Below are 25713 nucleotides of genomic sequence, written 5' to 3'. Positions count from 1 at the left end.
AATAATCGTATAAAACATCTTCATGAAAAGAAGAATCACGTATAACTGTTTAACTTGTCCAAAAATTAAATCGGGCAATTAATCAATCAGCAAGTTATTTCTTTCGAAATACTGCCAACCGTGGTTCATATTAATTTTAAGAGAATTCGATGAACTGTTGTTACGCGAATCACATTCATCTGTTTTTGGAGCATTTAAAATGCTGTTTTTTTCTTCATATTATATTTTATTTTTGTTAGGTTTGAAACTAAAGTTACTCTAATTCTTCGATTATTTTAAAGCAGGACGGGATGATGGGCAGGATTTTTTCCTAACTTGTAGGACGTTAGGAAAACAACAATTAAGAATAATATTTTTTATCACTATATTCGTATTTTTTGCAATGTTTGGCCATTTGATTAAACTGACAGGTCAATGTTACTGTTGCTATACCAATCACCAAAATTATACAGTATGACCACCTTGAAATTAAAATAATAGTATTAGAAGTCAGAACTTATCGCAAATCGCAGCAGTAACCTTTCGCCTAGGTTAAGCTTTCAGCGATTTTTAGGAGCCAGGCATACAGGAAGTTAAAAATTTGCATGCATTCAAAGCAGATACTTGAGAGGAAGATAAAATAATAGGGATATAAAGGCAGCTGAATAAGTATTCACTTCATGATCTGTTAGTGTCCTTTATCAGTTTAGGACTATAGATACCTAATACCTATATATTTTAATAAATTTCATGTCAAGTTAACTATAATTATATTATATTGTAAAGTAAATAATAAAATAGTAATAATATAAAAGTAAGTATAATATAAAGTAATAATATAATAATATATAAGTAATTATATAAAATATAATTTGTTATAAAAATTGCGAGTAATAATTGAAATGTTTTATTTCAATATGTCTATAAGTTTAAGATAAAATCATGAATTGTAATATCGTGCAGTGCATTTACAAAATACTGCCTTCGGCTGTTTCGGAGTCTTGATTTACTAACATTCAATTTAAATTAGATCACCTATAGAACCTATATCTTTTTATATATTCATTTGGATTGTTATTGAGCAAAGTGAAGTGTTCGTAGCATATAAATCATTCAAACATAATAATATGTCTTAAATGAATTTAAAATAGGACGGTCATGTGCTCTGTAAAAACTATTAATATAATGATTTGAAAATTGAAAGATATAATAAAGCCAAGGATCCAAATTTGTTATGCTCTAAATAGCATACGTGGGACGTTATATAAATATTTGCGGGTAGGGCTCTCGTTTCCTGTGGTATTGTCATCACATAAGTTGTTAATTCTATTGATCGAACACAAAAACACGATCGAGCATGGGAAATATTATTTGAAGTTGCGGAATTGAATCCAACGCAGTCGATGTAACAATAAACTGTCTTTTCCCGTTTTCCGCTCTCTGGCTTATGATTCTTTATAAATTTTCTATCGTTCTACTTCAGATGCACATCTGTTACAAGATTGTTTTAAAATAATATTTATTGCTCTGGTTAATTTCCTGTGTTAAAAATTTCGCTTCCTTATTCTTCATTATTGTATTACAGTCGTACAGTGACCTAGTTACAAAGTATTATTTGTATGTTCGGCAAAATTAATTGTTGTGGAATTAAATATATTGCGAACTCGTTCATCTAGAGATCTTAATTTTCGTATGTAATAGCTGAAGTTACATAAAACTATGTAGGCGTTATATGAGTACAATTTATATCAGGTTGGGTAACGAAAAAAAATTAATTATTTACTATTTCTCTATATTGTTATTAGGCGTTTTATTTCAGACTCAAAGTCTATTATGCAAGGGTATACAAAGCAAAATGGCGATAAAATTAACCTTGTCAAAAATGAAACAAAAGTGCACGATAGATACACACGTCGTGTAATATAGGCTTTATTGAATCGAATTGTTAAGTTGACCACGCCTTCAGGATTGACCACTTTTACTTTTAACCCGTAACTGACGTAGGGGGGCGCATAATGTTGTCGTGCGTTCTGGTACATTTTCAGTGTTGAGTGTGAGGGCTTGGCAAACTCGCGCCTCCCTGCCTTGCTCGCGGATTTACACGTGTGAACCAATCTGCTATACGATCGCAACTAATTGGTGAAAAGGTATAGTGATACTATTTTTTAAAGCCAATTATGATAATGGACCCATTCATTGTTTGAACCGTGATACTTAGTTCAATTTGTTTACAGTGCTTATTTCAAGTTTAAATATTTAATTAGTGTTAAGTAAAATATTTTTTTACCTAATTTGGATTTCAGTTTTTTTAACCAAATTTAATCATTGCTCTATCTTTATTTCATCTAACAAATAAAAATATGAATTTAAAATTCATTAAATATATTAATTATTGAATTAAGTTTAATTTAGTATAATTATAAAATAAAGATGCAAATATTAAAAGCCTAATGCAACCATTTATTAAGATTTTCTAAAAATAAAAATAATGTTAAAATTAAAGTGGTATTAATATAAGTCGCGCGTTGAAATCGTTTGTTCTCATTAAAATAAGCTATTAGTTTATTACAAATAATAGAGGCATGCGATATCATAGATAATTATAATCTTATACCTCTACAGAACGATAGACAATAGAGTATTGTGTAAATAATTAGACAGTTATGTGTTTACTAACATTTATGGAACAATGCGTATACGGAATGTAAGTGAAGGATGTTGTAGTTAACGTTATTGTATTTATTGTGATGTATGGAACGTATAGGAAATTTGGACAATGTGCTACTCAAATTTTGAAGCAAAATTTCTATGTCGCGTCATGGCAATACAGTCACGTTATGGAGTAAGGCGACAAGTTTCACTTCTGACACGCGTGCTCAACGCATACGCTCTGTTTTAATTCAAATTGGTATACTTTACATTTAAAATTCATTATTTCTTGTAACGAATAATCCAAAAAGGGTTTGAAAGTCCAATATACAAGCTGTTAACCTTCGGAAAGTATGCCTTCATTCTGTGAAAACCACGGTGTACTGATACAGCGCAATATAACATAAAGATACGAAAATAGAGCAAATTTCTCAATCTAGAAGTTGCTGGCACCCAAGAATACAACTTGTATAAGTACATACTTAATTATAATAGTTTCTTATAATGAAGTGTTAGAAAAAATAGATTACAAGATAATACAATTAATTATTATTCAGACAACCTATTAAGTGTTTTTATAAATATTGCAGAGAGCAAAAAAAAATCGTGAATAAAAGACATTCAGTATATTATTAAGTTATGTTTAATGTACATGAAAAACACTAAAAAATAAGATATTTAGAATTGCGTTTTATGCTTATGTTATGCAGTCGACGTTATAAGAAACATATATTATATAGGTTTCATAAAAAAACTATATTTAGCGAAAGGGGATCTGTAACCTTATCATAAATGGTAACATGTGGGTGGCGTAGAGAGTTATATACATAAGTATTAAAGCATTATAATACATGAGCCCTACAGGCTACAAGCATCTGCATTGGGTTTAAAACGTGATGACAAATTTAAAGCTGTATCTAAAAATTTTGTCTCAAATCTCAATTCGGTCTTATACTTCGTTACACATACAAACAGACGCTCACATTATAAGGTCATAATCTAATTTTCTTGAATGATTATTATTTATAATCAAATGACCGTGAAATAGATGGTATTAAATGTAATAAGAACCATGTATAGTTTGTTGAAACAGATCTATTTAATTGCACATGTAGGTATGTTTAGTACGTAACAATAAGTATGTCATTCACGTAAACTTTTACTTGAGAATCGGAATCACTTTCGGTTTTACGCATAATATAAAATTCGCATACAGATAAACGCGGCTCAAGTTCAATGACCCATTCATTGTTCTAGAATTGTTCTTGTTTAAACTGATCTATATAATATGTATTTACTAAATACATATTATAGAAAAAGACAAATTTTAATTATTAAAAGAATGAATCATCAAATTCGATTCATCCTGTAGAAAGTTAAAAACAAATCCAAAAAATACAATCTAATTATAAACTTCCTTCTCTTACTCGAAATCGGTTGAAAAATGGGTCATTCAATTCTTATGATACTACCACGTTAAGATTTTTATTTTTCCAAAAAATTGTACGGGACAGAATAAAATACTTATTTGTAAGTAATACATATGTGTAAGAATTTTATAACAATTTCATAAAGTTTAATTAAAATCATAAACTGCGTTTTGTAATTTTAACTTATATTTCATAGCTTCAATTAACTAATTTTGCAATTAAGAACGTTAAACGTTGTGAGAATCTTTAAAAAAAAGATATTTTCATGAACATTGTTATAGTTCTCAGGCGTTTTTAGAGCCCAATAGCGTGAATTGTCTCACGGAATATAACAATGCCTAGGTCGATGCGAGTATGTCCTAACTCTTTATGGGGATCAATAAACATGTAAATTAGAGTGTATTCAGGTATAACTAGTACATGAAACTTGGATTTAATCTAAATAATATATTAAAAATTTAACATGTAAAGAAGGTAGGCTAAATGAATAGAAGTACCGAAGCTTAGTGCTACGACATGCCTACGTAGAGATTAGCATTTGTAACCATTAAAATAAAAATTCATTTCAATTATATATTTCTGTACCTACTCCATTCACAAAGTTTCGATTTGACGGTTTTCACATGTAATTGGGGCAGTATGTTTTAAGCCCTATTGTACCTACCTAAGTTAAATACAATAGTGGGAATTTAATGGCAATAAAAAATGAATTTATGTTAGTACTTATTTCTTCCGACACATTGTCTTATTATGAAGTACAGGAAATACTTTTTGATTATAAAATTTCACTTTCATATTTTATCACCGAAATCGACAAGTGTCCTTTAAATCATATCATATTTGCATATTTATGTTGTGTAATGTTTTAGCTTATGCAAGCTTCAAAACTGTTTATTCACTAAAGTTTCTAAAACTCTACATATGAAAACCTGACAGCATAGTAAAAATCCTCTTATTACATAAGTGTTGTTACACTTCATTCAACTTATTCTAAGTTAATCAAGCAAGAGATAAACATTGTTTTTGTCAACAATATACAAATATTATTTATATTAAAGGAAAACTGAATATAAACAAAACGACTCAAGCACTATTTATGTATTTAATACCCCAGATAATATAATATGTACTATACTGTATTAATATCTAGTATAACAAATCGATGTTAAGGTTGTTGGATTATGTTCGAATATTTTCAACACTAATTATGCTATTATTAAGCACTTGTAAAATAGCTAATAGTTTGTTTAAGCTTCCCGTCGAACGCGTATTGATTAATTACACGCCATGATCAATTAAACAAAACACTTAATACATATAGTGAAGGTCATCTAGTAGTCTAATTACACATTAATTTTATGCTAAACAAATGTTAATATGTGAAATATTAGTAACGGGTGTGAAGGCTTTGTGTAACATTGGTACATTTTATTTGGTAATTGCAAGGACAATTCGTAGTGCTATATTACCTATAACATGTTTACACGAAATAAAGGAAATTATTAACAAATATATTTTATATCCAGTTCTTGAAATATTCTATGTAGAAAGGTGAAGGTAATTTTATCAAGGTAGCGATTATTGTTAAGTACTTATTTGATTTATGAACTACACATAAAACACTTAAATACAAAAAAAAAATTTAAAGTTTGTTAATTTTAATATAAGATGTTAGATAAACGAAACAATAATAAACATATTCAGTATAATTGTGTAAGCAATATGTACCTAGAACAAACATCGTATTAGCTTTTCAAAATCGCTTTAGTACCTAGTTCTCGAGATTACTGAAATATTTTTTACGTAAAGATTTTATTTAAGTGTACGAGCATATTTCTTGCGTATATCCACGATTACTTACAGGATAAGGGTAGGTACACATACTAGTCACACTTTTTGAGCTTATTGTTCAAAGCAGTTTTAGAATGAAAATTTAATTACCTGTGCTTATTACATTTCTTTGGAAATAAGATTACTGAAAACAACTAGCAAACCGGGCGAACTACGTTTCGCCACCATAGACACCTTTTCTTTGCTATAAACCTCACGGAGCCCGATACCTTTCCAACGAATGCAAAACCGTGGAAATCGGTTGGTGCGTTCTGGAGTTATATCGTCAGGAAGAAAAACCCGACTTATTTTTATATAGTAGAAGATTAAATGTTATTAGAAACATTTCAAATTATTAAAAACAAAATAATGGGACATTTCAATTAGTAATTGGTTACTAGCAGCTTTATTTGAGAGGGGCTTTACTTGGAATTATTATTTTCGTCTTTGCAGACACAATTGGGTCCACGTGATTTCCTAACTATTAAGAGATCGTGTTGTTTCATTTCCTTTATACAAACCGGCCTGAATAACGTTTATTTTGTTATTTAATATATTCAAGCAAGTGGAACAAATGATGATTATTTCATTTATATTTATATAAATATGTTAGTTTTTCATGCAATTGGGCTACATTTCCGTATCTAATAAATTTTATACATTACTAGGTTACCTAACGCCAGCGGGTGAAATATATGTATAATAGATAAATGTAATTATGTATGCTCTAAATGGTAGAGTTTAACATACATACATTTTTTACATTGCCATATTAAGATAACTCGAATTGAACTTACTAGACGTTATATATACATGCATTGCAGCTATGATTTTTTATATAATATAAAATAATTCATAAAGATATTTATCTAATATCATAAATAAATTATAATATACAACATAAAAAATAAATAGCCTTAATTGTAGGTGAGTGTTTATTAGATATCATTAAACATTCCGTGATAACAGCATTAGCCTTGGAACAAATACAAGAATTTATTAAAGACATACTGTTACTGGAGCAAACTTTTAAAAACGCGGACGGCTATAATTTCCTGCATTGTTTCGCGTAATGCCTAAACACATTTAGTCAATTAACTGAGACCGATATTCATTTTAAACATGCGACTACTAATTTATATCTTTTTGTCTTTATGTACCTACGAATAAAATTTTGGATCATGTTTTCCAATAAACTTTTCTGACTCTACCCGATATTAAATCGATTTCTACGTGCTGAATTTCATGAAAACAGTTATCATAAGCTTAACTATATTTAACTTCTAATAAAATAAGCAGACATAAAATTCAAGGGACAGGATATATGATTAAGATCATGACCACTTCAAATGATGATAAGGTACACATCCGACACAAACGTGTATAGAATTGCTCTACCTTGTTTATAAATTACTCACAATATTTTATTCGTCATTATGCTCTGAACTTACTCAACTGTTGACATGTTGACAGCGAAACAACCCGGTGACATTTAAATCACTTGCATTGTTCTTTGGACCGAAATTGCTAACGGCATGTGTTTCAAAAGTTAGCGTAATTAGATTATTTCGTTGCGATTAATGCGATACGATGTATGGAACATAATATCGGCCAATATAAGAGTCGTATTTCAATTTATTTGACAGAAGCAGGTCATTCAGTGATCGATTACCAATTATAGTTATGTAATGGTTTAATTAGTAAATTATTGAGCTGTCCTGTATTGATTATATTTTGTTATTACGCTTCCTTGCTGTGACTTTCAGAGAAAGTTTTATTTAATGTATTTAATGATATTCTCGATATTAGTTATGTAAATATAAGACCGTATTCAGGTAACCGTAGAACTTTAAAGACGTTATTAGCAACTACATAAGTTTATTTGAGAGATGAGGGAAAAAATCGAATTGAAATAAACAATTTAAAATAGGAAATAAAAGTATTTCATTAAATATCCTATTACGTTATCATCCAAATTTTACTAACCTACGCATCCACATGATGACACACCGTATTATTACAGGATAAATACTATATTTAAGTAAAATTAAATCGAATGTGTACTGAAAATCACTATAACAGCTGTAGTTATGTTTATGAATGTTATAAGAACGTACAATGATAATTCAATAAGACAATATAAATTGTACACTGTCCTTGATCTATAAGTAAAAGTCGTGATAAATGATGAGGTTCATTGCCATTATAAACTTATCTAGCTGTTATGTGAGCGTTGCATAATAGAGATATTATCACAGTTATGCGCAAATCTCTAAACATGTCAATGGATTTTTATAATGGCGCTTACAGAATTTACACTATTTCACGTATTGCTCGTTTAGATTGCGTTAAAATTAAATGTATCAAGATATTTTAAAATTTTATTACCTCGTTACAGAGAACATAAAATATGCTGTAGTCAGCTAGCTTATTACCCCTTAAATTATGAATTTTAAATTATAATAGGTAAAGATAGTATTGAACTGGTACTTATCTTCTTATATATAAAAATGAATCGCAAAATGTGTTGGTAAGCGCATAACTCGAGAACGGCTGAACCGATTTCGATAATTCTTTTTTTATTATATTCCTTGAAGTACGAGGATGGTTTTTATGTAGAGAAAACGTAAATATGTACCACGGGCGAAGCCGGGGCGGTCCGCTAGTCTTATATATAAAAATGAATCGCAAAATTTGTTGGTAAGCGCATAACTCGAGAACGGCTGAACCGATTTCGATAATTCTTTTTTTATTATATTCCTTGAAGTACGAGGATGGTTCTTATGTAGAGAAAACGTAAACATGTACCACGGGCGAAGCCGGGGCGGACCGCTAGTTTTACATAAATATCTATTACATTACTTAATGCTTAAACTGTTCCGTAAGTTTGAATATAAAAATTATCATGAAATTGTAAAGTATAAATCATATTTAATATTTAAATTATCGAACACGATCTTGCAAAAAAGTAGGAAACATGTTTGACGCTCTATCTACTAGATATGTAAAACCTCAGTCAGCACTGAAGCTTTTATTTGCCTTTATCGTACAGCTACGATAAAGGCAAATAAAAGCTTTTGGTTTACAATTATTGTCCTATTTGAATAACCTTTATAAAGTTTGTCACATTATAATTACCTAAAAAAATGCAGTAATTTTTGCAAAAATATCTTTTTTGCGATCATGATTTCAATTTTACGGTAAGTATTTTTATATATTAATGGTCGTTTATGAGAATCGTCGAGCTACATTTTTATATTATCTATGTTGCAGATGTGGCCAAAGGCGATACTTTCGTTCGCCTGCCTAGCAGTGGCGAGTGCGTCTCTGGAAACTGTCAATCAATGGAATTTCCTACAATTCGACTTCCCACCAGACCCAGTGCTGTTGGAGAAGTTTCAGCCCGAGAACACCGTGCCTACGGGCTTAGAAATTGGATGGGACAGATTATATTTGGGTATCCCTCGTCTCCGCGCTGGAGTTCCCGCAACGCTCGCGTGGGTTCCGCGGTCCCTCCCGCCCGGCGTCAGCCCAGTTCTTCAGGTACTTTCTACTTTATGTAACTTATTTACGTAGTATGTGCTAATTACCGTCCAATTCCGTCCATAAAACAAGTTTTCAATTATAAAAATTACTTGCACGGAAAATGATATGTTGCGTCTATACAATTAGGTAGCATAGTAACGCTGGTTCCAGATTTTGCTAATGTTCCACAATGTGCAATAAATATGTTCGTCTCCATTCTTAGTTGATAGAGATCTAACTACCGATAATAGATCAATAAATAATGAGAGGTTCAGTTGTGAATTGACGTGTTTGTAACTAGGAGGTAGGAATCTAATTCTATCGCAAACTTAACAATCTAGTTCGAACGCGGCATTACAAATTACGATCATAAAGATAAACTCTGTAGGTCGGATTTATGTTTTATGATACAACTGGAACACAAAAACGTTTACTTCAATGACACTTATGGTCAAACAAGTCCAAAGTTGCACAATCACGACACAGTAATTACACTTTCGTTACACGTAGTCGGTTAGCAATAAGCAGAGCCTTTAGATGACGGATAACAAAATTACAATATTGTACTTTGTTTTAGTCATGAATTTATATCAAGACTATATTTTGAGACAGGTTATATAAGCATTTTCTATTTCTTTTTGTATGAAATGTTTGTAAATTCGTAAATAAGGATTGATCTCTTCGTGCTATTATTCCTGTTAATTTGTAGAAAGCAGTAGAAGAGATGTGATCTAAAAAAAATAAACTAAAATTAATTATCTGCGACTGTAAATCAAAATATGATTGTGGTACAGACAAAAATAATTAATCATTTAGATAATATTTAGTAACAAAGAGCCATTACTACGGCCTCGCGTTGTTGCTCACGACTATGCGATAAGCACTACTGCCATACGAAAGCGTGAAGGGCGAGCAAAACTTTAATTTGACCTTGGCGACAATAGGAGCTATTAAAAAATAATAACTCATACAACTTTTTATATCAATTCTAAGTGGTTATTTATGTTGTACTGTATAATAAAAGTAAAAGGCTGTTATAGTAATGTAGATAAGTATTTAAGTAACTCGTTTTCTAAAATCTATTGTTGTCTAGATTTAAATAAATTTATACACTATAAATATACTTTAAATTCGACACAGCACATCTTTTATTCATAAGATTAATTGGTATGCGTTATCGACCGCGATGCAAGTGAATGGCATGAACTTATTCTTGTATTTTCTTATCTCTTGTTCAAATATTCATCGATGTCATTCAGTAGAACAATACATTCTATAAATAAATCTTTCAATGTCAACAAAGAATAACTCCATTAAAAAAATACTTTTTTTATAATGCGATTCATTTTTACGTCATTATCATAGTACCTTTTATTTAAATAGAGTAGGCATTAATAATATGATTTCATATTTAAGTTATAGAATATAAAGTAATAATAATACGAATGAAGCAGTGGTATTTAATATTCTGCTAATAAGTAACAATTCCTCGACATTTTTAATCGAATTCAAAGCTTCAACTACAGACTATAAACTCTTGCAATAGGCCCTATGTGACCTTTAACACTGCAATTCCTATAATGAGCATGTAGGTAACTATTGTAACCAATGTAGCTGTTAGTCATTTGTATTTAATTATATTTGATTGACAGGCCTACCCAGATTGGTCATGGCACACAGCCGGCAGAGGCGACATCAACTGCACAGGACTGATTTCCGTGTACCGAGTGAGAGCTGACCGTTGCAACAGACTATGGGTCTTGGACGCCGGTGTGTTGACCAGCATTGATGATTTCAGAAGAGTATGCCCACCGAAGATCCTTGTATTCGACATGGCTACTGATCGTTTGGTATGTAATTCAGTTAATTTTCTAGTTTCTCTCTGATTAGGTAATGGTAAATATTAAAAGAAGAGATGGAAATTAGTGCTGCAGATCATTGATAGAACATTAGATATCATAATTCACATTTTTTTTGCGAGTAGAGAAGCCTTCAAATATGCATATGACTTATGAGCAACACAATTATTATTTTAAATAAACTACAACGAGTTACTCGAGTTAACATCAAGAGTCATATCTATATGAGTTTTGGAAAACAATTCAATTTACCAATTAATTAATAGACGACATAGGTTAAGACTTGAGTGACTAGAATAAGACCTTTTATATCGTTATAAAGCGTATTATGCATAAAGGTCATTCATATAATTTAAACTATATTGAAATAGGCTATTAATCTTCATGATTAGGGTAGGTAATTGAATTATCTGTGGAATGTGTTAGATAGGAATGCGGCCATTTTTTACAGTACCTATGCTATTTGCACCGTTTAGCATTTTTATTTATATATTTTCTTGCAGTAATTGAATGATTTGGTGTAGCTATTCCAAATTATGGAACTATTTCCAATTTATTTGAAATACCAAACCGTAATTAAAAAATTAAATGTTACATAATACTTTAGTGTAAGTGTTAATATTATTGCTATCCATTTTATCGATTATACTGTAGGACTTTTAATGTATCGAGTATCGACTTGACTTTGTCCTCTTCGGAATCTATTCTTGTAGTTATGGTATTGGTCTTGTATATATATGAAAATATAAAAGTTAACAATAAAAACATTTAACAGCAGGTTAAAGCAGAATGTTATTGAGGAAAACTGTAAAGCATTGATATTAAAAAAAATATTGTCGACTACCATTTCCGATTTAATAGAAAATGATGCCGTGTAGCATTAAATATGCTAATAGCAAGCTATGTAACCGTGGTTATTTACCTCAGATTATTTTGTTATGCTTTAACACGGAACCGTAAATGGTAGAATTGACTTTTTAAACTCGTTATATTATTAGCAAATCAACGTTATATTTGCTTTGCCGTTTACAAATCTGTTGGTCAGGACTATGTCTGATGTTACTTGATCTTTCACGCGGCACGCCCGCGCCAGGCATTTTCCAATATTATATATTTATTTTGACTTTTTATTTCAAAATGATAATTTGTAAGCATTGGGACGTGATGGCTATTATATATAATAATAAAATATACGATAACTCTGTGGGATAGGATCTAACTCTACAATGACGATATCTTTTTTTTATTTCCAAACGAATCATATTTTAGTCTAATTCATGTAGTCAATTTAATATTATTGAATTGATTGCTACACAAACATAGCAATTAGATTAATTTGATTATAGCATACCAACAGGCTGTGTTGATTATAATTAAGTTAAATCGTGACTTAATGTAGAATCTAAAGGTTGAGTCAAATAATCGTAATAATACATACATAATGTATGTTTAACAACCGTGTATAAACCATGACATTACATAAATTAATTTTTCGCCTAGAAATGTAAACTTAAATGTCTGTCAGTACTCAGTAACTCAGTAGGTAGGTATACATGTTTTAATTATTGACAACCTGTTATTGAATTTGTAACAATGAATTAATAATTGTGGTTATCTATTTATATCAATAAATTATTCAAACTATTAACTCTTTTATCTTTATAAAACGTGCAAGCCTTGTATTGCTTTGATTTTCGACAATAAATTACATACTGAATATCTCCTGTTGTTCATTGTTTGATTTGTTTTGTTTGGTTATTGCCTTTTTTTAAGTTTTACAATATTATATTTATTTTGTAGTCGATAGGTACTACTCAATAGGAACTTATTAGGTATTATTATATGCTAAAGCCTCTATCTAGTTATGGGTGATAAATTATTTAACTCTTATCTTCGGTTATATCAAAATAATTTTATGCTCACAACTTTTTATGCGATAATAGCCAGTACATTGTGTTTTTTATATTTATTTAGTGCTACTGTAGGTATAGTATGACTTTTTATTGCATATACCTTTTATGTATATGCCCGCGGTCGACGAGGTCGTTTCTTTCACATGCTTCTAAAGGGTTTGCCTGATGTGGGTTTTTATTCGTTTTATTTTTTTGCGAATTGACAGTAACGAAAAATAAACCTTGATACGGGTACGTTTTACCAAACATTAGGTCTAAGATATTATTTTGAAATCTAAAGTTATATTCTATTTATGTATAGTAGGTAGATAAGTATAGTAGAGTTCTAAGGGTAGCTGATTCTGTTATTTATGTTTGAACTATTTATACCTATTATATTTCAAAATTCAAATACTCTTGAAAACGCCTTTTGCGTACTGGAAAGGAGATAAAGCTTAGCCAGTTCCGGTCTTGTAGGGTGTGGTAACCTCGCCGATTTTGGTTTGGCTTAGGTTTAGGGTTAGGCTCGCTCTGGAATGTCGACGTTCTACTGTTAAAACTAATAGCTTTAGGTTTTGCTCTTCTATTGGAAACGTAATTGATCAAATTATTATTAGTAAAAACTAATCATACAATATAACGACTCATAAAATCACACAGAGCCGTACCCAACTAAATTTGTTTTATGAAAATATTACTCGTCAATCGTCATAAACTTTTCTTTCGTATTTTGTCGTGTGCGTATAATAAAAGTATCTTTATAATACTATTTCAGGTAAGAAGCATTTACTTCCCCCGTGAGCTACTCCGACCCGCGTCCTTGCTCACCAACATTGTCCTCGACGACACGCGCTCATCCAGCGCCCACCACGCTGCCAACTGTGATAACGTCTTCGCTTACATTAGTGACACCGTCGCTCCAGGTATATTTTATGTACCTAATAGACGTTTTTTGTATGTGCGAGTAATTCTGTTGTTTCTTTCATATTTGGGCTGCTGAGGCCAATCAAGACACAGGCCAACAAAAAACTCGAAGCAAATTTATGGGGTACGGGTATAATGCAATAATGTGAACGTTGCTCGGGAATCTAGAACCACCATACTATATGTTTGATATCCATCAAATTAACTGGTGTACTGATATGTAGAGCTGCTTCTCTTTGTTACTTAATTTTCAGGTTGAATCGATTTTTTTATAAGGATGTTGACTATTTTATATATATATACACGTTGCTAACAAAACACTATATTTTACTCTTAATTAATTCCTACCTACCTTGAGCGAACGATTAATTTTTGAGTGATTAATCGCTTATATCCGGAAGTTATATGTATGCTATTTATATTTTATGAATGTGTATGAACTAAGCATTAAATACAATCTATAATGTAATAAGGTAATGTTGACACGCAACAATGATAAATTAGCTACTTGATTTTACTTTATTCGACAATCTTAAAGATTATTTAGATGTTCTGCTTAAATGTATGTAATTAACTATTATGCTATATTAAAGTATTTCTAAACGATGTAAGAAGTAATATATAAAGCAATAGGTAATGGTTGATTTTCTATAATTCTAAATCATCGTATAACGTATTGCACTTTCATAAGATATCCTCGCGAAAGATATCGCAATACAATAATGAATAACTTGAACAGATTATTGACTAATATCGATATATATACCTAAATATCTGCAGAATAGTTCCATTACCCTTGTCTCATGTAAATAACTGGAGTTTCGTTTCCAAAATTACAGTAGCGATGCATTTATGTAATCACGAAGCAATTCAAGGATTCAATAATTAAAATCAAAATATTTATACACATTACAAGTGTTGGATAAGTAGTGCAGTTATTAACAAAATTTATTCCACTTTAATGACTATGATTGGAAGGTTCGGATATCTAATTAGGTGTAACGCGATCTAAAACCAGTTAGATACATCATCATTACGCGTGCTTGTGATTGAAGTGCACGCTACTCTAATACCCCAGCCACACTATGCTACTCGTCCTGCTACTCGTCCTGCTCCTCGTCCTGCTCATCGCGCTGCCGCTCGCCTCGATATTGCCGTCTGGCCACACACTGCTCTACTCGCGCGATTAATCGCGACGCTCTTCACTAGGGAATTAGGGATGGGTCGTCGACGTATTTTTCATCATCGAGACTAGATCGTTAAATGTCGTTCATAAACTAGTCGTTCAACTAGTTAAAATCTTCGACTAGTCCATGTGTAAAATAAATAACTATAACTATTATTAAATAAATTCTTAAAACAATAAATTCTAATCTCAATAAAACAATTAATAAATGTTTATGCTTTCTTAAAAAAAAAATACTCCCTAAAAAAAGTATTACTAAAAAACTTATTATCGTTTGTTTTTATAGTTTAAATTCAAAACATTGGTCTTGTAAACCAAGAATATTTTTTTTTTAAAACTTCAAAGAAAAGAATTTATTCTTATCAATAAGACTGTTTGGCCGTTGAATTCAACTATTGCATTGGTGAGCGATGGACTAGTCGAGTCGAGTAGATCGTTGAGTGTACATATAGACGGTTAATTTAACTAGTCCGTTGATTCCATGACGCCCATGCAAAAGCCGACAAAATAGGGAGCAGTGAGCAGGACGATGAGCACGACGAGTGGCATGACGAGTAACGTGGCCACACTACGTCCCTGCCTACTTCCCTCGTCACTTCCCATACCACTCGTCGAGTCGTGTGGCTGGGGTATAATAATGAGTATCTATAACATTAAACCTCGACATGTCCGTAGTATGAGTAGGTATATACAAAAATGTTAATTTTAACTCCTATAAAATTATGGTTCGGATGAATAAAAACTAATGCCTATAAACTTTTTAAAGTAAAATTGGATTAATAATAATTGTTATATCTACAAAAACGTTAATAAACCTTGCAAATTATGTCATTCAACTATTGACGAATTGTGCAAAGTATTTATCGTGTTCCACAAAAGGCTTTATTGGCACGTCCATAGACCGTGACATAGTTATTTTGACACTCGATAAAAATTTACGCGTGTAATAGCTATATGTACCTAGTAGGAACGTGTGTCGATGCGTTGGTTTCTCCAAAATTATATAATGGAATCGTCAAACAATTGGTGCTGAACCGACGTAATTAAGTTAAACAGAAGCGTGATTAACGCTATACTGCTATAATATGCATTCCTTATAATTTGATTGAATACCTACTGAACTGCGATAACAAGAGACAAGTCTTTGGTTTTGTAAGCACTTTGTTTTGAGTCTAAAAATAGTTTTCCCCGTTTTATCTGCACGCCATTTTTTCCCTGTAATTATTGCGATAAAAGTTTTTAATGTGGTTATTGAAGATTAAAGATATTACCTAACTCTTTAATTGGTAAATACAGTAAATCAATACCCATTTATATTTTAGGAGGACAAATTTTGAAAATTCTTTCACTAAAAAAAAAAATATTGGTCTTGAGGAGGTCTTCAGTGATAGATATTTTTCTTAGATACTCTTCACCTGTCATCTTAAGCGGAGTTGTGGCGAAAAAGTAAAATTAGCTGTAATATAGAGATGGACGTTAGAAACGTTGTTTCACAGAAATCGCACAAAATTATTCCGCACAAACAGCTTGTTTTGCGGAAGCGGATTTGATTGAAAATTGGACCTTCAATATAACTACAAATCGCTTTCACCCGTCTCAAATTAATGTTCCCATTTCAAGGTATCATTGTGTACGACGGTCGGCGTGACAACGCGTGGCGAGTGACCCACGCGTCCATGTACCCGGACCCTGACCTTGGCGAATATGACATCGGTGGTGATAAGTTCACTCTCATGGACGGTGTCGTCGGCCTGACACATTCACCAGCTCAAGGTCTTTTGTACTACCAGCCATTGGCGACTGACAGGTACCTAAGGGGAATTTAAAAGTATTGAAGCTAGTGAATAGCAATGTAATTGTATCATTGTTGAAGACGTTATTTATCCAGATTTATTGATCGATATTTATCCAGATTTATTGATACTCGTGGCATTTTTTTTGTTACGTTAGATGTAGTTTCTCTATATTTTATTAGAATATTATGTGATATTATGTTTCCGTTTTCCAAATTTAAATTGTAAAATGAAATTACACCCATTATAAAAACATAAATAGTTACATAAATCATTATCTAAAAAAGTTTAATCACTTCCGAATTCCTAGCCTTATTGGTCGACATTTATAATTCCGGTAAAATATTAAAGTTTCACAAAATTATTTATGTAGGTAACGTAACGGCACCAGTCTTGTACAGATTAAGGAAAAAATTGAAGTTTTTTGCAAATTTCTCGTAAGTTTTTTAACTTTATTGGATATTGTTTAGTTAAACCTTTAGTTCAATGTTAGTTTAACGTAACCAATGTTAGAAAAAAGATTACAATGCATAAATAATGAAGTTATTTATAAATTAAAAAACCACTTTTTTGCACCAGTGTTGGACAGTGAAAAATCTAATGATGGACACCCAGTTTTGGACAACATCCAGTTATGAACACCCATTTATGGACTGTACCTAATGTCGTTTCTCCAGTTATTTACACTTGGAGAAGACTTATAGTTATCAATAGAATCTTGAAAATGATGATTGGAATACAATAAATCGGGGATGTATTTATAAAAAATAGTACTTATTAATTATTTTGCATACTTATAATATTTAAAACAGTCTTAATTTCCATTTTCTATGCAAAAATTGGACAAATGCATCGTTAAATACGAGTTATGTCCGTTAAGAAACACCAATATGGTTTTTTTCTCAATAAGTCAGGGATGAAAAATATAACTAAAAAAAGTACTGCCATTCCATCCATTTTGGGACTTCTTCTTCTTCGTCATATCACTCTAGGGGGGTAGATGTTACCCGCTTCACGATGTTCCGCCATATCTCTCTGTTTCCTGGCATACCGCTACACTCGTGAAGTGAATCGCCAATCTGAATCCGCCAGCAGCCTTTCTGATCGGTCCATCGATATGGATTCCAAATTGTAGCACGAGGCAAAAAGCTTTTTTTAAACTGTTGTCAAGATGGTGTGGATGAAATTTAAGCGTGTGTGCTATATGGTGATGAAATTTAGCAGCAGACAACGATCCAAACAGTTCATCAGAGAACTCTCTATGATAGATGCGTTACAATACGCATAAGTATGCGACTTTTCTACGCAGTGATAGAGAATGAAGCCGAGAACGAGTCGCACAGCACATAATGACCCATTGTTCTAAAATATATTCTTCATGTTTAGATAGATATTATGTTGTTGGACCCATTAGTGTAATTTTAACAAAAAATATCAATGTCCATTATAGGAACCAAAGCAAATCCAGTCATGGACAATTGTTGTACAATATTGGAACCCTTTGTTTGAAATGGTCGTGATAGGTATATTATTAATCAGAAAGAAAAGACAATACAGAAAAGCGCATGTAATTAATACCTTTAAAAAAAGTTTATTTTCGACACTTGTCCATAAATGGATATATCCATAGAATTGAATCCAGTTATGGACACTGATGAATTTTATTTAAACAACATAACCTATCATGATACTAAATCGTGTAATATTTTGTACACTTAACTACTATAAATAAAAGTAATATCAAATTTTGCTGACATTTATACAAAAATTCTTATAACCAAAATTGGGTCCTCACTTCCTTAAGGATTTTACTTACTTCCAGTTATGAATTTTGTTTTGTTTTTCAATGATCGATGAGAACAATAAAGCAATCTACATTACCAATAAACTTATATGAAGATTTCCTTATTTCAAAATGATATTAATTTCAGATTATTCAGCGTATCAACAGCCGTATTAGCATCAGGCCCCCCAGCAGAGGGAGCCGACTTGCCCGTGAACCTTGTGGGCCGCAAGTCCTCCCAGGGTCTCGGTATCGCTGTCGACCCACGCGATGACACCATCATCTTCAGTACTATGACTGAAACCGCTGTTGCGGCGTGGAACCCTATTACTAATTCTCACAGGTAAAATATGTCTATTCCTGTCTATTATTTATGCGCTTATTAAAACGCTGTCAAATAAGTGTTATATACAGTGCCGGATTAAGCCAGCGCGGGGCCTGTAGCAAATTCTGTCAAGAGGCCCTTCGTTTGCTATAGTTTCTCAAGTTAAAGGGTATTAAATAAAACAAAAAAAACGTTGTGTGGTTTTATGAAACCACGGTAAAAGTGAAACTGTTCGAACGGTTCCGAACACTGCTTTGTGTAGCGCATGTCGCGTGACGGTCGGCTGCCGAGTAGGTATACCTACTCGGCAGTCGCGATACACGCGACATGCGCTACACAGACCAAAAAGTTTGAGACGATGTAATAAAAGTTTCACTTTAAAAACTATTACAAATAAACTTTTTTGCATTTAATATGGGCAAATTTAGCTGCTGGCTCACATCTAAAGTCCTTTTAAAAGTTTTTTTTATGTTGTGCCAAACATAAATGTACAGCATTTTCTTATTGTTTGATACTTAGATTACAAAATAAAAGGCAGATGGAGCGTTGCCGAACTAAACCGAATAATTTATTGTCATTTCCACACCCCGGACACTCCATACAAAATTATCGTTTTGACAGTCACACTGTAGAGACTGCAAATATGTGTGTTAACGCTTTATGGTTGGCACATTTGTGACTAGCGTAAAAAAAATTCGCGTTTTTCTGATGAAATACATCCGTAAACAGCACAATATCTAACCATTTTCTACGAAAAACGATAATCACAAATCCAAAATAATAAAATTACTTTAAGTCAATTTGATTAATGTTGTCAATCTTCGTTGCGTATCGTCCTTGTAGAAAAATGTGGACCATTTTTAGACTGATCGTGCGGGGTGAGGTATAGGTAAACCGTGGGTAAACCAGAATCTGATGGCAATTAGGGAAATCAAAATTTTGAGTGTGCAACCCTAGGGAAAATGGACTGAACGATCTTGATACTGCTTATTTTTTAGTTTGTTCTCAATATCATTAGTCACATTACATAAGTGGACAATACTGTACTTAATAATGAGATATCCACTTAATATTATATAGGTACATACTTACATGTATAATATACATATTACTTTTATACAGGTAATACATATTATTATTTACACATACCTATATTTGTATGTTCATTATCATTATGCCATGTGAAAATATCGATGTTATATCGATCTTATATCGATAGAAAACTAGACTGCTTCTAATTTTTTATAAAATAAAATAAAAATAAAATAAAACTATGTTTATTTTCGTAAGTATTAACAGATACACACATTATAAAATTTACTTGGACAGCTTGGACTTGACAAATAGCCGTATTGGAAACTCCTGTAATAAGTTTTCATAAAATGATATTCCAATCAACAAACAATATTATAGTTACCTACATATAATATTTTTTAATTGAAAGTATCAAAGCGGGTAAGTCCAATTTACCAATAAAATCTTCTAAATTGAAAATTGTGATGTGTTTGACCCTTCTTCATCAAATATTTTTCTATACACATTATAAACAGCACCTCTTGCTTGTGATCACAGCGGCTTTTTCGACATTTTCGAAGATTTTTTAGACAAAATCCTAAAAATTATTCATCAACAAAAAAGACAAATAATTTGACAACCAATTTGATAGTTGTCAAATAAGTTGCCACATGAAAATCTTTTATTTCTTAAATATAAATATGCCATCAGATTCTGGTAGACCTATAAATGTTTAATTTTGGCGGGAGGCGGAGAGTGTCCGTTCTGTAGCGTTTAGCTACTATTATGTATTCTGTGGTCATTTCCATAAAGTCATGTGTGCTGTCATTTCGCCGCTGCACTGCTGCACCGCTTCTTTGGCACGCCCTGCAGTATAAACCGCTGAACCGATTTTGATTTATGAGGTGACATTGCAATCATCGGAATTATTATGGTAGTGATGTTAGTGACGTTCTACATAAATTAGCTGTCAGGGTTTAATTTTAATTTTAATATAAATATTTGTATATGATAATTTTTTATAATATTGTAAAAATTCTTTTGTAAACGATAAATTTTTAATTAAATAAATTACATAAAAAAAATGTTTCAAAATTACAATGATTACCTATATAAATCCATAAGCACTACCTCGAAGATCATCATCTTTACCGTTTTACCCATAAAAATGGCAAATTCATTTTCAAAATACTGGCAGCATACGTCATACGTTGAAGTTTTGTATTCCTTCGTATATGTAAAATTATTATTTGTATACAAAATTAAATAAGCCAAATAATCTAAAGAGAACCTGTAAAACGATGTTTTATCTTTTTGTTTGTTTTCGGGAACAAATTTTACAGCGTTTTAATATCACAAGACAGCATTTTTTTACTAAAATAGCAAACCCCTTTTGACGTATTGCATGACACTATAATCGCTATAGCACTGGCGGAGGTTCGTATTCGTTTTTGATTTCGTATTTTCTTTGACAAGGGCGATGGATGATTGTCATGCTCCATCTGCCTTTTATTTTGTAATCTAAGGTTTGATAGTCGATAGAATCCTATTTGATTTGATCGGGTTGTTACGACTAGCTCGTTCGATGACAATATCAGGGGATTCCCCTGTTAGTTTTGCCGTACTACCAAATTGCGTGTAGCGCAGTGCAAGCTACAACACAACTTTTGGTGTGGCCAGCGCTCAATTGTAGAAACGTGGTAAAATTTTAAATTATTCTTGTAGATTTTGATTCTTGTACGTGTATTATAAATTGATATTTTTTTACGGTCAGACAGGTATTAGACCGCGGGGCCCCCCGAGTCGCGGGGCCCGTAGCATTTGCTACTCTTGCTACGTGGCTAATCCGGCACTGGTTATATAGTTATTGTTAATCAATTAAGATACCTACTAAAATAACAATTTTCAATATTTATATTGATGTTAAATTTTCCGTTTATTTACACTATCCACTGTAATGTGCAAAAAATATTGATTGAAAATATTAACTTTTGCCATTTTTAATCTCGAGTTTATTTCTTTTTTAAATTGAGTCTTTACTTCAACAATTCTTATGCAAAATTTGGATGAAGTGAATGTTCACGTTCACTATGTAAGAATGTAATTAATATGTAATTAAATATTTTCTAGATTGCTAGCTCAAGACGCAGAAAAGCTGCAGTTCTGCGCCGAAGTGCGATGGGCCGAAAGAGACAATGGCGCCATCTGGGTCTTGTCCACGAGATTCCACAAATTCTTCAAGAGAAGTGTCTCCAAACATGAGGTAAAATAGTTATCCATTGTTTAAGGAACTATGTTTGAGAATGTGTCGGTAAAAATACTTACATTAGAGTTAGTTTTAGAAAAACGGAGAAAGGTAAACTATCAGATATGTGGACTACAAAATAGATATTATGCTAGTATAAAAATAAATAGTTTGTAATGTTTACGTAATAACATTTTTTTCTTGAAATATATGTGTAAGGTTAATCCAAAAAAAAATATTTACCAAGGGGAAAAATTGGTTACATAGTTTGAGGTAAATTTATGAAAAATTTGCGTACTTATCTCTGACATAATTCAGTAAAATGTACCCTAGATAGCTTACTATCAACATGCAGAATATATTGGAAACTCCATTCATATACAAATAAGTTCTTATCATTCAATGCATTATTATCCTCCGTGTGGGGATTTCTTTGTTGTAGTTGTAATTTATGAGATGATGTTGCACGACTTGAAATTATAATATTATTTCCTTTAATATGCAACACATGATGCTATAATTAATGTGACTGAAAAATCCATATATAAGTGCAATAATGAAATTCCATAAATTATTCAACGGCAGGTAACAATTTTCAATAAAGTAAAAGCCAAAGTAGTTATACATATTAATTTTAATAAGGCGTAATAAATGATTTTTTTAGTTATACATATTATATTATCTGCTTATAAGTATATCTTACTTACCTATTAGTATATCTTACCTCATATTTTTATCCTATTAAAATTTGAATGATGAAAGTATGAACATGTAGAGCCGCGTGAATTTCACGCGAGAACTACTCATGGTCGGAAGGATAGTTTAGTAGTTAGTATATCTGTAAATAATAATATATGACCAAATATTAAGCTTTTTCAAAATCTTCCTTTTCGTCAGGAAACTTGACCTGGTTCTTCAGCGTTCTTTAAATTAAATTTATTTAATTATGTTAGTGATTAACAACTGATTTCTTTCCCTTTTTTGATAAATTTATATTATTAAACTTATTTAATAATTTGTAATAAATTTCAGATTAACCTCCGAATAATGCGAGTGGTAGAAGGAGGGTACGGCGGCTATGTCTCTCTGCAACCACATTTACAGAGAAGATCAACTGCTAACATCACAGCGAACTTTTGAACATATAACATAAACGCCTCAGAGCCATATTAATAAAAAATGTAATATTAAATTTATTTATATATTTTGGAATTTTGAAATATTAGTGCTCTAGAAAATTAGTTTATCAAATCTTGCTAACATTTATCAATTTTTTAAATTCTGTTAAAAGTATTTTTTTCGCTCTTCGTCGTTTATACGATGCGATCTACTTTTTTCTTTACAAATAATTAAACTCATATAGAAAGGCTATTATAACATAACTTCCCAACTAAAACATCATTATTTAATGTATTTTATTTTATTTCCTAATGTGCGATTTTGTGTGTACTTACATATTTTATAATAAGCTCATTTTATTTTAAGTAAATTATACATTTTGTATGTATGTTTGCGTGTCTGCTTTCTAAAAGATGTAATAAACTATAAACATTTTAACAAAATTGAAACGAAGCCAGTTTTGAAATCATTTTCTAGAAATAATTGTATTATATAATTACGTGTGTAATAATAATTTATATTGATTAATCACCTTCAGTCATAAAGGTCTACTCCAGTGTGCTTAGGCTCTAGTCTTTATGGAATTAATTTTGCGAATATGTTTTGGTACAGCCTACTTAGTCGAAAAAAAGTTTTATAATGTAATTTTATGTAAAATCAAATAAATAAAGATAAATTTAAACGATGACCATTACATTCCCAAAATAAGCAGTAATATGTGTTTTAATAATACAAAGTAGAAATGGTGTTATTTTTATTAAAATAGATACACAACAACAATAACCAAATTTCGTATCAACAGTATAACCAAAACATTTAATTTAGAATAATGAGTAGACTTTGAAAGATGCATGAATATATTGTATGTAAATGTAAATATATAACACAAAAAAATGTTCCATATACGTATGTGTTAACACAGGAGCTTAGGATTTATATTTAGCTCAGTATTTCACTTTACCGATTTTGTATTTTTATACAATAAAAATTGAGGAATAATATAAATTGTTTTTAATTTTCCTGAAAAGACAAATACATCAACAATAATATTATAAAATGCAAAAATTTGGATTTCAAATTTGGGTTGAACTTTGTTGATGATAATTTAATTAGACATATCGATGTTTGTTACTCAATCATATCAAAACTACCTACCTAATAAAAATTTACGAAAATACTTATGAATGAATGATGGATTAGCTCACTCTTGTTGATGTTAAAGTATCTTTTATTGTTATTTTTATAATGACGTTATATTTTATACTTAAATTTTAATTCAGATTAGTTGAATCAGAATGCTTTAAAGAAAGTTGCGCAATAAAAAAGTACCTAATGATTACACTAGGTATTACAAATTTTAAAAAAGCTTCTTATAAATAGATGCTGAGCCATTAATGTCCTAAATTCCTTCCTAGATAGTTTTATCCCGAAAATCCCACGGGAACGTTTTTCTTTGACTACGCGGGCGAAGCCGAGGCGGAGTCGTATATAGCTTGTCACAAATAAGAAATGCAGCTATATCTACCTAGTACCTACCTCACAAACCTCATTATTTAAGTAAATAATAAATTCTTATCTTACAAAACTTATTTTCAATAGTATTTTAGAGTCTTATGTTATTCATCAAATTCGTGGCATGGGCTTTCCTCTACGAATAAAAATGGAGTTACCTATAATTCAACAATATGTCTGAGTACTCCCTATTTAGTGCTATTATTTATTATGTGTTAAGAGAGGAATAGATATGAGGAAGTAATAGATAGGAGTTGTTTGGTTTTGTGAAATGTTATGTTATCCAGGAATGTAATATATTATGTATAACTGTATTTAATCACCCTAATAATAAGATTAGTGGGGGCGGAGTAGCGAAAAATTCCTTTCAAAATAAACCAAGTTGCATGGGTCAGTTAGCTAGAGGTATTCCTTGAACTTAAGTGAAGTCCCGTGTCCCCTAGTGGGGTAAGGGGCAGATGCATTATTCATACATCTGTTTCACTGATCGATTTTCTTTAGGGACAAGTAGGTGATCAGCCTTCTGTGTCCTGCCAGACCGAGACATTTTTTTTTTCTTCGTCTCCACCGGGAATCGAACCCAGGACCCCTCGGTTCTACGCTCACGCGTCAACCACTGTACCAAGGAGGCGGTCATTCATTGAACTT

The 25713-nt window shown here is 31.4% G+C and overlaps 1 protein-coding gene across 1 annotated transcript; it reads left to right on the top strand.

The window, feature by feature from the left end:
* The first annotated feature begins 1965 nt into the window (after positions 1 to 1965).
* Positions 1966 to 24558, top strand: yellow-e (L-dopachrome tautomerase yellow-e). Its single transcript, XM_089698175.1, has 8 exons — positions 1966 to 2126; positions 9162 to 9431; positions 11066 to 11263; positions 13940 to 14087; positions 16895 to 17081; positions 18999 to 19193; positions 22320 to 22452; positions 23467 to 24558. The coding sequence occupies exons 2-8, from the start codon at positions 9162 to 9164 to the stop codon at positions 23572 to 23574; spliced, it is 1239 nt and encodes a 412-aa protein (XP_089554301.1). The 5' UTR covers positions 1966 to 2126; the 3' UTR covers positions 23575 to 24558.
* Positions 24559 to 25713: the final 1155 nt, after the last annotated feature.

The sequence above is a fragment of the Colias philodice genome, chromosome 8 (genome assembly GCF_061535455.1).
Source record: "Colias philodice isolate Cphi_HAF_F1 chromosome 8, ilColPhil1 Martin Lab GWU primary, whole genome shotgun sequence".
In the NCBI taxonomy this organism is placed as follows: Eukaryota; Metazoa; Arthropoda; class Insecta; order Lepidoptera; family Pieridae; genus Colias; species Colias philodice.
The sequence above is the reverse complement of the archived record's forward strand: the minus strand, read 5'-3'. Positions and strand labels throughout refer to the sequence as shown.

Excerpts from the sequence above, each read along its gene's own strand:
- yellow-e (XM_089698175.1), top strand. The coding sequence starts at position 9,162 with ATGTGGCCAAAGGCGATACTTTCGTTCGCCTGCCTAGCAGTGGCGAGT. Across the intron at positions 11,264-13,939 it reads ACATGGCTACTGATCGTTTG|GTAAGAAGCATTTACTTCCC; the intron begins GTATGTAATTCA and ends ATACTATTTCAG. Across the intron at positions 19,194-22,319 it reads CCTATTACTAATTCTCACAG|ATTGCTAGCTCAAGACGCAG; the intron begins GTAAAATATGTC and ends AATATTTTCTAG.